At 55.7% G+C, this 12,392-nt stretch overlaps 1 protein-coding gene across 2 annotated transcripts; it reads right to left on the minus strand.

Annotated features, from left to right (window-relative positions):
- Positions 1–6,819: 6,819 nt before the first annotated feature.
- On the minus strand, positions 6,820–12,337 carry REEP6 (receptor accessory protein 6). Of its 2 annotated transcripts, XM_047777709.1 has the most exons (6): positions 11,985–12,293; positions 8,746–8,839; positions 8,524–8,662; positions 8,095–8,263; positions 7,826–7,914; positions 6,820–7,617 (listed from the first exon to the last, which is right to left on the minus strand). In XM_047777709.1, the coding sequence occupies exons 1-6, from the start codon at positions 12,097–12,099 to the stop codon at positions 7,603–7,605; spliced, it is 621 nt and encodes a 206-aa protein (XP_047633665.1). In that variant the 5' UTR covers positions 12,100–12,293; the 3' UTR covers positions 6,820–7,602. The 2 variants fall into 2 exon arrangements, with proteins under 2 accessions (XP_047633665.1, XP_047633666.1); XM_047777710.1 differs by lacking the exon at positions 7,826–7,914 and having other exon boundaries at positions 11,985–12,337.
- Between the last annotated feature and the right edge of the window lie 55 nt (positions 12,338–12,392).

Consider the following 12,392-nt stretch of genomic DNA (forward strand, 5'->3'; position numbering starts at 1 on the left):
GGCGGGGGGGGCACCGTGCTTGTCCTACTGTTTTTAATTCTCTGCAGACAGCAAGCACCAGCACCCCACTGGCCCGTTGTTTGGGTTTCTCTCTCACAGACCTTGTACCAGCTGGTTGACCCACAGGAGGACACGTGTCCAGTTGAAGGGCTGCGGAAAACCCCAGGACTGTCTCACAGCCTGTGGGGTTAGACGAGGGCATGCATGTTATGGCAAAAAGAGTTGAGCTGTTTCCGTCATGGCTCAGAGGGTTAAGAATCCACCCAGGGGTGTTCCCGTGGTGACGCAGTGGTTAACAAATCTGACTGGGAACCATGAGGTTGCAGGTTCGATCCCTGCCCTTGCTCAGTGGGTTAGGGATCCGGGGTTGCCGTGAACTGTGGTGTAGATCGCAGATGCGGCTCGGATCCTGTGTTGCTGTGGCTCTGGTGTAGGCCAGTGGCTACAGCTCCGGTTCGACCCCTAGCCTGGGAACTTCCATATGCTGCAGGAACAGCCCTAGAAAAGACCAAAAAAAAAAAAAAAAAAAAGAATCCACCTAGTTCCATGAGGACTCAGGTACAATCTCTGGCCTCAATCAGTGGGTTAAGGATCCAGCATTGCCATGAGCTGTGGTGTCGGTGGCAGGCATGGCTCAGATCTGACGTTGCTGTTGCTATGGTGTAAGCTGGCAGCTGCAGCTCTGATTCGACCCCCAGTCTAGGAACCTCCATATGCCAAGGGCGCAGCCCTAAAAAGACCAAAAAAAAAACAGTTTGGTTGTTTTTGCAGCTGAGTGCCCATTCATGTATAAGGTTAAATAAATGTGTCCACATCCTAAACTCTGGAACCTGTGAACAGGATCTGATTTGAGAAAAGGGTTTTTGCAGATGTAATTAAGGTTCTCAAGATGATCATTCTGGATTATCTGGGTGGGCCCTAAGCCCGATGACAAGTATTCTTGTAAGAGACACGCAGAGGAAGGGTTCCCGCTGTGGCACGGTGGGTTAAGAATCCAACAGCTGCGGCTTGGGTCTTTATGGAGGCTCAGATTTTTTCCCTGGTGCAGTAGGTTAAAAAATCCAGCATTGCCACAGCAGTGGCTCAGATTCAGTCCCTGGCCCAGGAACTTCCATATGCCAAAGGGGGTGGCCGTTAAAAGAAAGAAAAGAGAAAGACATGCAGAGGAGAGACAGAGAAGATGCCCTTGTGAAGTCTGAGGCTGGGATCAGACTGATACAGTCAGTCATAAGCCTGAGATGCCTGGGGCCCCCAGGAGCTGAGAGAGACAGAAAGGGCCCTCCCCTGGAGTCTCCAGAGGGAGCAGAGCCCTGGGAGACCTTGATCTGGGACTTTCGGCCTCCAGAGCATGAGAATAAATTCCTGTCGTCCCAAGCTACCCAGTTGGTGGTAGTTGGTTACAGCAGCCACAGGACACTGAGACGCTCACCCAATGCCCTGCAGTCTCCGACAGGTACGTGCCCAAAAGAAAGAGGAGCTCTGCTCACCACAGACCACTTCTATAACGTTCCCAGCAGATTTGTCACCATAGCCCCTCCCCCCCCACTGGAAAAAACTCTTAAGGCCCATCAGCAGTGGGATGGAGTATCCTGGGTCCTGCAGAATGACTTGTTCTCTGCCAACAGAAAAAAACAACACAGCCATCATTCCCAGCGCAGCGTGGCAAGCCTGGGTGGATGCAACCCACACAACCTCCAAGGAGAGAGGAAATGGAGGCAGGATCAGGGCTACTTTTTGGGTGGGAAGTGACTGGGAAGAGCCAACCCTGTGCATTACTTGCCCAGAGTTACTGGTTACACTTTTCTTTTCATTCTTTTTTTTTTTTTTTTTTTTTTAGCACCACACCCGAGGCATATGGAGGTTCCCAGGCTAGGGTTGAATCGAAGCTGTAGCGGCCGGCCTATGCCACAGCCACAGCGTCGTGGGATTCAAGCCACATCTGCAACCTACACCACAGCTCACGGCAATACCAGATCCTTAACCTACTGAGCGAGGCCAGGGATCGAACCCACATCCTCATGGATGCTACTTGGGTTTGTGACCTGCTGAGCCACAACGGGAACTCTGGGTTACACTTTTCTGTACATTTACATTAAAGACGAAACAAGTCTGAGGGGTCAAATAAAGGTCATTGATTCCACCTGGGGAGACAGGTGTGTGTCCATTCACCTCAGCTCCCAGGTAAGCAGTCACGGATCGGCAGGGCTGGGGAAAATCTTCAAGGGGCAGAGCGGGGGTGGGGCGAGGCCAGGTGCAGAGTGAGCCAGTGCCCATCTCTTGCCCTGAACCCAAACCACATCACCTACTTCAAACAGCTGGGCCAGCGATAAGCAGTTTCCAAGAACCCTGTCCCCAACACCCAGTTGGACTTCATTAATAATTACCCCTATCTCTTCCTCGCAACAAATCTGACATCCCCAAGCAAAAGCCAAAGTCCTCACCACACCTTCCAGGTACTTGCATGGTCCACCCCCCAGACTCACCTCCTCTCTCCCCTCCATCACGGGCTCTAGCCACACCTGCCTCCCTGTGCTTCACCTAACCTGCCAGGCACCGACCTGCCTTTGCACGTCCTCTGGTGCCTGGACCACTCCTGCCCCTGTATTCATAAGGCTCGTGCGCTCACCTCCTTCATGTTCCTACTTAAATGTAACTTCCACAGAAGGGCCTTTCTCTGACCCTTGCAGCTCCTGTCCCCCAACTCCTGGCTCTGTATTTCCCCATGATATTTTCCTCTGACAGGTTATTCATGCATCACGTCGATTGGCACCTCGCCAAATCCTCAGGAACAGGGATTTTTCTCTCTCTACCATTAGCTCCTAGTGCGAGACCTGGTATACAGTAGGTGCTCAATATTTGTTGAGTGATCTGTTGAATGAATTGGACCCACCACTCAAACAGTCACACTCAATACCTCCTTCTCCCACCTTGGAGTCCCTAAGAATGAGGACCAGGTGGGGCGGGCTGCAGTGTTGGGGGCGGCACAGAGCTACCTCCTGTCCAGGAAAACTGTGATGGACGGGGCCATCAGTTGCTGGGGACAAACTGGGCCTGCTAAGTTGGGAGAGGGATGCTGGGTCAAAGGATCATGTAAATCAACCATACTTTATTTTTTTTACTTTTATCTTATTTTATTTTATTATTTTATTTTTATTTTTTATTTTTTTGTCTTTTTGCCATTTCTTGGGCCGCTCCCTTGGCATGTGGAGGTTCCCAGGCTAGGGGTCTAATCGGAGCTGTAGCCACCGGCCTACACCACAGCCACAGCAACGCCAGATCTGAGCCATGTCTGCAACCTACACCACAGCTCACAGCAACGCTGGATCCTTAACCCACTGAGCAAGGCCAGGAATCGAACCTGCAACAACATGGTTCCTAGTCGGATTTGCTAACCACTGAGCCATGATGGGAACTCCCTCAACCATACTTTAATAAAAAAAAATAATAATAAAACAAGAGTTCCTGTCGTGGCACAGCGGAAATGAATCTAACTAGGAACCATGTGCCAAGACCAGCTCAGCAGGATGGGGCTGAAGAACGGGTGCTGTGGAACTTAAGGAAAAAAAGTTAACATAAAACAAGACACAGAGACATTTATCTTGAGTAAAGGTGGGAACCGGGGAACTCAAGGTCTCAGGGACCAAGAGCCCAGCCTCAAGAAACCACACTGCTTTTATTGTGCTCTTTAGATGTGATCAAGTGAAGAGTGGCTATGGGTGGATGATACAGGGTTTGTTTACTATTATATAAGTTCTTTTACTATTTTAAAAGCCACTTTGGGGGTAAAAGGTTAAGCTCTTACTCTGACCTCTAGGCACATAACAGTTCTTAAGCTTAAGTCATTTACTGTTTTTCAAGCAGGAAGATGGGATAAAGTAAGGTAAGAAGATGGGATAAAGTAAAGAAAGACAAGGTGGAGTTTTCAAAGAAACATGTCTTGCGACAACCATGAGGTTGAGGGTTCGATTCCCGGCCTTGCTCAGTGGGTTAAGGATCCAGCATTGTGGTGAGCTTTGGTGGAGGATGAAGATGCGGATCTGGTGCTGCGGCTGTGGCTGGTGGCTTAAGCCAGAAGCTGAAGCTCCAATTCAACCCCTAGCCTAAGATCCTCTATATGCCAGGGGTGCCCCCCCGGCCAAAAAAAACCCAACCAAACAAACAAAAGGATTGTGGAACTTGGCTGACGTGTCTGGGCAGAAATCAAAAGTGTCTCCAGGAGTTCCCAATGTGGCTCAGTGGTTAACGAATCTGACTAGGAACCATGAGGTTGCGGGTTCGATCCCTGGCCTTTCTCAGTGGATTAAAATCCAGCGTTCCGGAGTTCCCATCGTGGCGCAGTGGTTAACGAATCCGACTAGGATCCATGAGGTTGCGGGTTCGATCCCTGCCCTTGCTCAGTGGGTTAAGGATCTGGCATTGCCGTGAGCTGTGAGGTAGGTCGCAGACGCAGCTCGGATCCCGCGTTGCTGTGGCTCTGGCGTAGGCCGGTGGCTACAGCTCTGATTCGACCCCTAGCCTGGGAACCTCCATATGCCGCGGGAGCGGCCCAAGAAATAGCAAAAAAAAAAAAAAAAAAAAAAAAAAAAAAAATCCAGCATTGCCGTGAGCTGTGGTGTCGGTCACAAACGAGGCTCTGATCCTGCGTGGCTGTGGCTATGGTGTAGGCCAGCAGTTAAAGCTCCGTTTCGACTCCTAGCCTGGGAACCTCCATGTGCCGCAACTGCGGTCCTAAAAAGAAGAAAAGTCAAAAAAAAAAAAAAAAGAAGTGTCTCCAGACCTGGCCCTGAGACAGACTCACCCCTGGTTGAGAACCACCTGCGTTACAGCCTCGGAGGCACCGCCCCCTCAGGGCTTGGGATTTCTCCTCCTAACCCTCCTCTCTTGTGTTTGCACGAAAACTTGTGACCAACCACAACCTCAGGGAAGCTGAGCTCTGGTGTGGGGGGTGGGGGTGGACTGTAAGGAACACCACAGGGCCCTCCCAGCTGTGGCTGCAGGTGCCTGGCAGAGATTTGTCTTTGCATGGCAGGAGCTGCCCAAGGGGTCACAGCCTCTCCCAGGGGCTGAGTTGAGACCAATGGCCAGAGACTGACAGAACTGGGAGCGCGGAACTCAGGTGCCTGGGCTCCAGGTGGAGCTGATTCCCAGGTACAGGACCCACCCAGGGTCACCACTGAGACCACCTTCCTGATCAGCTCGCCCCACCCCCCAGCTTCCGACTCAGGCTCTGCTTCTGGGGCCAGAATTTGAACTGGAGGCTGCTCTGGGTTTTTATTTACTTTATTTTATTTATTTATTTATTTATTTATTTTGTCTTTCGTCCTTTTTTAGGGCCGCACCTGCAGCATATGGAGGTTCCCAGGCTAGGGGTCAAATTGGAGCTGTTGCTGCCAGCCTATGCCACAGCCACAGCAATGCCAGATCCGAGCTGCATCTGTGACCTACACCACAGCTCACAGCAATGCTGGATCCTTAACCCACTGAGTGAGGCCAGGGATAGAGCCCGCAACTTCATGGTTCCTAGTAGGATTCATTTCCACTGCGCCACAATGGGAACTCCTGCTCTGGGTTTTTAGATCTGTTGGACTGGATTTGCTATTTTTGGCTCAGAATTTTTTTTGAGTCTGTGTCAACATGACAGGCTCACTTGTCCTGTCTCTGCCCGGATTTTTTGGTTTTTGTGTTTGGTTTTTGACCATGCCCGCAGCACATGGAGGTTCCCAGGCCAGGGGTCAAACCCTGGCCATAGCAGCGACCAGAGCCACTGCAATGACAATGGACAATGCTGTATCCTGAAACTGCTGAGCCACCAGGGAACCATTCTGCCGGTTCTGTTCCTGTTTTTTTGTTTTGTTTTGTCTTTTTAGGGCTGCACCTGCACCATATGGAAGTTCCCAAACTAGGGGTCGAATTGGAGCTGCAGCTGCTGGCCTATACCACAGCCATAACAACTCAGGATCCAAGCTGTGTCTGCGACCTATACCATAGCTCATGAAAATGCCAGACCCTTAACCCACTGAGTGAGGCCAGGGATCGAACCCATGTCCTCATGGATGCTAGTTGAGTTTGTTACCATTGAGTCACAATGGGGACACCCCCTTCTGCCTGTTTTAACAATCAGAGTCAGGACAGCCTCACATAGCAAACCAAGGGCAGGTTGTAGGATGCCGTCAGTCCCCACCCAGCTCCTGCCTCCCAGTTTCCAACAAGGCCAGGCTGTGCCTCCCAAGCCTCTCTGCAAGAAGGCTGCCTGGCCCTGCCCCTGGGCTATCTGCAGGGGGCGCTGGCTGGAGTGAATGGCCACCCTCCCCCAGTGACTCTGGGCACCTGGGCAGGATAAGTCTCAGGTGTGCCTTCCTCAGGGAATGAGCACCGTGGGCCTGCAGGTGGGCTGCGCTTGGCCACACCCACTCCATCGCTCCCTTCAATCTGCTCCCACTTCAATCAGCTCCCTGCTAGTGCTTCTTGGGACCCCACCCCCCAAATAAAGGACTCAAATTCGTGCCTGGCTGGCTGCTTCTGAGCGGAGCGCAAATGAGGCAGGACTATTTCCTCCAGCTTGCTTCTCTGAGAGAGTTTTCAAAAGAAGGGGATTGATGTGCGCAGGCCCAACAGTTTGTCCAGGACGGGAGAGAGAAAGCAGTATGAGAAACGCCCAGGCCTGTGTCTCTCTCAGCCACTGGGTAAGATCGCCATTCCCGGCCTCAGTTTGCTCATTTGTGAAGTGGGGCTACACACACCCACCCCTGCTTGGAGGAGACCCTGTGCTCATGAAGCCCCTCCCTGGGGCCCTGGACAACAGACAGACAGAGACAAGGCTGGTCCAGATGAATTTTACTGAGCCCTCCCTAGCAGGCCAGGTGTTTCAGCCGCCAGCAGTGCTGCAGGTATTGGAGCCTGTGTCGGTGGTGGGGCCAGCTGCAGGTGACCTCAGTGGTGGACTCTGAGGAGTACTCCAGGGAGGACGCAGATTGATAGGCGGGCAGCCTGGACACCGAGGTGCTGCTGGTGGCCTTTCTTGGGGGCTGCTTCTGGTGCTGTCTGTTCGACTTGGAGGTTTTGGTGGCTGAGGTCCCCGGCCCATCAGGGGTCTCACTGGGGGGCTGTGTGGGGATGGCGGCACTACTGGGAGACTGCACAAGGGGGCCCCCCTGGCTGGAGGTGCTGGGACGCTGTGTGGAGCCTGAGGACTGGCGGGCTGTCTGTGAAGGGCCTGAGGAAGAGGTAGAGGGCCGGGCACGTTGCTGGCCCGGGGCCTGGGTCTGGCCTGAGGCCTGGGCCTGGCCAGGGGCCTGGGGCTGGCCGGGAGCCTGCGGCTGGCTGGAGGAGTTGGCCCGAGACTGAAGCCCACCCCGGAGCTTGCCGGGCAGCTGGGAGCTGTTGGCAGAGCCGGTGGCCAGGGACTGATGCTGGGACTGGCCCAGGTTGGTGGAGCTCCTGAGGGCTGGCTTGGCTGGGGATGAAGGGCTGGTGGTGGGCTCTGCTGGGGAGTCAGTTGAGGAATCCACAGAGGACTTGGGGTGTGACGGGTCCTCCAGCTCGCCAGCCGGCTCATCCATGCAGGGGCTGGCCAGGGGCTTCACTTGCCCTTCTTGAGGTGAGTCATGCTTGCTTTGTCTGCAGAGAGAGGGCCATGGGGGTGAGTGAGGCAGGTCTGCCTGTGCCCAGGGCCCGAAGGCTGTACTTAGCTGATGGAGAATGTGATGGGGGCTGGGGGCCAGTGTGGTCCACTGGAGGTACCACCAGTAGCCATCCTTGGCAGGGCCAGAGTCAGGTGCAGGCACTCACATGCACACACGCACGTGCACCCACGCATTGGCCCTACCTTGCAGACCGGCTCCGAGGGTGGTGAGGGGCCCACCGCCGCAGCTGCGGGGGTGATGAGAGCCCGGCTGCGGGCCAGGGTCTGCAGGACTGGTTCCCGAGAGCATGGGAGAGAGAGGTGGACAGTGAGAGAGGAAGACAAAGCCCCTGGAGGAGGCGGCCAGGATGCCAGATGAGGCAGATGGAGGTAGGACTGAAGGTGGGAGGGCAGGGAGCTGGGAGACAGACAGACAGGGACTGGACAGACAGCCCTGGCCCTCAAGCACACACCGTCCCGAGTTATTCCGGCTGCCACATCCAGGGCCCGTCCGCTGAGGTCGTTCATGATGCTGTCTACGGCCTTGTGATGCTTTAGAAACAGTGGACGGATGGCGCGATGATACAGCATGTGAGCCCCGTTCCAGGGGCCGGGAACCATGCAGAACAACAGGAAGGCGCACTACAGGCACAGGGCAAGACGTGCACTCAGCTCCCTGCTCTGTGCCTCTGCGGAAGGAGTGGGCCTCCCCCAGCAGACACTCCTTAGCATGGGCCTGGGCCTCCCCCAACAGATACCTCTTGAGATGGGCCTGGACCTCCCCATCAGACCCCTGCCTGGTTGAGCCTGTTTCCCCAGGGAAGGTGCTGAATCACCCCTCACACCTCAGGGGGCAGCAAGGCAGGACCCCTCACAACCCTGGCCTCCTGGGTGGCACCCACCTTGCCCGCGTAGTAGAAAGGGAACCAGGACAGGAGTAGATCGCTGAAGAACTCGGCCAGCCCGAACAGGCCGTACACCACCCAGTAGGTGAGCCACACAGTGTCGTCCTCTTTGCTTGGGCTCTCGATAGCTTTGATTCTGGAGGAGGCGCGGCAGAGTCAGGGGCTGCCTGGACCTTGGAAGCCCTCCTCCCACAACCTGGGCCACCAGTGGACACTCACGAAGCATATGCTGGGTATGCAAAGCCGATGAGGTTGCACAGCAGAGACGCCCCGTGGCCGAACAGAAGATAGAGGCTTAGTAGAGTGGCGGCTCCTGTAGATAGAGGGCTGTGGGAGGGGGCTGCACATGCTGAGCTGGGACCCCAGCACCCCCTTGACCTGGCTGATGCAGCCAGCTGCCCTCACTCTTCCCAGAAGCCTTAGCAGCCCCTCTAGGATGCATTATTGCTCTGCAGCACCTGGACAACTCCCATCATGGCTCTGAACCCTGAGTCTTGTGTCTTTTACTGGCTACCCTGTCAGTCTCCTCGTGAACTCCTCATAAGCAGGCCAGCACGGGTCAGGTCTGTACCCAATAGGTGCCCAGTGTTTGTTGAATGAATATGTGATCTCTGTAATTATATCCAGCCATGCTGGGTCCTATAGGAGGGGCTGAGCACTGGAGGCTAGAATTTAAGTGTTCCCTTGTGGCACAGTAGGTTAAGGATCCAGCACTGAAACTGCAGCTTCTTGGGTCAGTGCTGTGGCACAGGCTTGATCCCTGGCCTGGGAACTTCCACATTCCACAGGTGCAGCCATAAAAAAAAAAAAAAAAAAGAGGCTAGGAGTTCCTGTTGTGGCTCATTGGAAACAAATCTGACTAGTATCCATGAGATGCAAGTTTGATCCCTGGCCTCGCTCTGTAGGTCAAGGATCCAGTGTTGCCATGAGCTGTGGTGTAGGTTCCAGATGCGGCTCAGATTTGGAGTTGCTGTGGCTGTGCTGTAGGCTGGTGACTGCAGCTTTGACTCAACCCTAGCCTGGAATGGGGCTAGAGTTTAAATATAAGTAATGGGAAAAAAAACTGAAGGCGAGGCCATTCTGTCCTTAATGCTTGATTCTCGGAGGGTGGAGAAAGCCAACAGTTTTTAACTATTACCTTAGTCCAGGGTGTGTTCTCCTCACCACTGCTGACACGGGGGCCAGGTCATTCTCAGGGTGGGGGGCTGTTCTAGACATTGTACCTGGGGTACAAAGCATCATCCCTGGCCCCCATCCACTTGATGCCAGGAGTATTCTCAATCATGGCTTCTGCAGATGTCCCCAGACACTACCCAGTGTCCCCTGGGGGCTGCATGGCCGTGATCGAGAGCCCCTATCTTCGTGGGAGGGTGCAAGGTGTCGTATTGAGAGTCCTGCAGACTGGGGCTCTCTGCTTGGAGCATCAGTTTTCCCATCTGTCAGGGGCATAGAGTAGCCCTGCCTACTAGGGTTGCTGAGAGGTCAGCTAAATAAGACTCAGCGGAGAGGACCCTTCCCTATGCATTTAGTCAGCCCTTCTGGTGGCCCAAATACACTCCTGGCAATGAGGATCAGAGAAGAAAATTGTGGGACATGAGGGCCAGGAGTGTCAGCCACTCTGCAATCATAATCATCACCGCTGCCTTTATTAAGTGATTCTCGTGTACAGGGCTCTGTCCCTCCCAGCTCCATCTCATTCAACAGCTGGGACAAAACGGAAGCTGGGGTGAGCGGGGCTTGCACAGGGTCACTCGGGGAGCCTCTGGCTCCTAGGAGAATTTTCAGCCTCTCCACCCCTGCACCTCCAGCCTGTTATCTGCAGAGAGGAATAGAGGCCACTAGGGGACCAAAGGGCAGAGTCACCTCCACCTTCCTCTCCACCTGCTTTAGCTTTAATCCCTGGGGCCTAGGGTCAGGAGAGGGAGGGGAATCCCCGGCTGGCCCTAGGAGGCCTGGTCGCTGCCTCCTCTGGGTGTCCTCCTCTGTAGCTGGGAGGGGGAGTTGGCCGTCTCAGGCAGGTGGGGCCCAAGGATTCCTGGTGGGGGAATGACACCCCTTCCCTGAAAATCGCAAGGTGGGGAGGAGCAGCTCTCCCTGGGCACCCTTCCCCTCAATCCCTATTCCTGCAGTCTCAGCAAAGGGAGGATGACCTTGGACATGGGCGGGGACATGGCCCTGGAGATCAGCAACAGATGGAGCCCTGGGAAATGCTGTGGGCGTTGGGGGAGTGGATGCTCCCATGCAGCCCCTGTCACCCCGGACCTGTTTCCTTCCTGTGAACCCCCAGCATCCCCAGAGGGCCCCTCCCAACAGGCCCCTCCCCAGTGCTCTTTGACCTAAATTCCCCACCCACGGGTATCAGAGATGTGAAAAGGCAGGCACGAGGCCAAGCACTGGCTCCCAGGGGCAGGTTCCTGGCTGAGTCAGCATGAGTTGGGGACCAGGAATCTGGAGCAGGGGGCAGGTTACGGACCCTCCTTGGGCTGCCCAGCATGGGAATCCCCAGTTGGTGGAGAAATGGGAGGAAAGCAGACTCTCGGGATCTACACACAGGTGCTCAAGACACGTGCACATCCTTGCTTAGGGTCCCTTCCCCCCAGTGTCCAAACAAAGCTTCCTGTGATTCATTCTGGGGGGCTTCCTGGAACGGGTGGCAACAAGCAGATGGACTTGGAGCACAGAAAAAGAGGAGAGGGAAGTGTTTCAGAGGATGGCAGGAGCCCCACAAGGTCATTGAGGAGGAAAGGCAGAGGAGGGACTGGAAAGAGAGTGACAATTAGGGGTGGCTGGATCTCCCTCTCTGTTGGCCCCATCCAACCTTTCTCTAAACGCACCACATCGGTCAAGCAACCCAATTCCAGGCAGGGGAGGGAGAGGCCAGGCCAAGGTTGGGTGGAGAGAAGAGGAATCCTAGCAGGAAAACAAAGGAAGGGGAGGTGGGAGTGACTCTTCCCCTCCTTGTCTGGAGCATTCTCTGGGAAAAGAAGATCTCTACAATTGCTTCCAGGCTTGGATCCATCAGGGAAGGGGCTGGTGAGACTGGCAGGGAACTGGCTATCTCCTGCCCCCTCCTCCCCCGGGACCAGCAGGACAACTGGAAGAACTGGACTTCTGCCTGGCGGGCACCCAGGGCCTGAAGAGAAGGGGCAGAGGACAGCCTCCAGACCTGATGGCTCGAGTGGGGGGTGTTGCGGGGCCGAGATAAGGGGTGGCCCAAGTCCGAGGTCGCATTGCTTGGGGCAGAGAGGGGCTGAGGGCAGAACGAAGGTCCTCGTCCATGACCCCTCCCTAGGATCTCAGTCTCCTCGCTGGGCTGTGCGCGCGCCCCGCCGCCCTATCTAGACCCCGCAGCCGGCGCCGGCCGGAGGGGGCATGCCTGAGGCCCTCGTGGCCTAGGGCTTCAGGGTGCTCTTTGGCAAAAGGGGGTGTTGCCCCGAGCGCTCCCCCCGACGGCTCACCCGCGGCCAAGTACCGCTTGTCGACACCGGTCTTGGCTTCGAGCGCCCCTAGCGCTTCGGTGGCCAAGTTCCTCTGTTCCAGAAAGCGCTCGAAGCGCTGGCACAGGCCGTCCATGGCACCGCCGGGCCCGGGGCTGGCAGCCTGAACTTGACCGTCGGCCCGCACACCGGCCGTGCAGCCCGCGCGCTGCCTTCCCTTGGCCCAAGACGCACGGCTCCGCCCCCGGGCCCGAATCCGCCCCCGGGCTGGTCTCCGCCCCCGAGATGGTCTCCGTCTCCTGCCCCCCGCTCTGGCCAATGGGAGGGCAGGGCGGACAAAGGAGGTGGGGCCTGCCCCGTCTCCTCCGCCGCATTGCCCTTTGGGGGGCCGCGGCCGCGGCAGCGGCGACTTTGGGGGAAGGGGGCGGG

This window comes from Phacochoerus africanus, chromosome 4, assembly GCF_016906955.1.
Source record: "Phacochoerus africanus isolate WHEZ1 chromosome 4, ROS_Pafr_v1, whole genome shotgun sequence".
Lineage (NCBI taxonomy): Eukaryota > Metazoa > Chordata > Mammalia > Artiodactyla > Suidae > Phacochoerus > Phacochoerus africanus.

Bases quoted from the DNA above. Each gene is read 5' to 3' on its own strand.
- REEP6 (XM_047777709.1), bottom strand. From the start codon at position 12,099: ATGGACGGCCTGTGCCAGCGCTTCGAGCGCTTTCTGGAACAGAGGAAC. The intron at 8,663-8,745 runs GTGAGTGTCCAC...CGCCTCCTCCAG, and splicing joins GCATACCCAGCATATGCTTC to AATCAAAGCTATCGAGAGCC. The intron at 8,264-8,523 runs GTGGGTGCCACC...CTGTGCCTGTAG, and splicing joins CTTTCTACTACGCGGGCAAG to TGCGCCTTCCTGTTGTTCTG.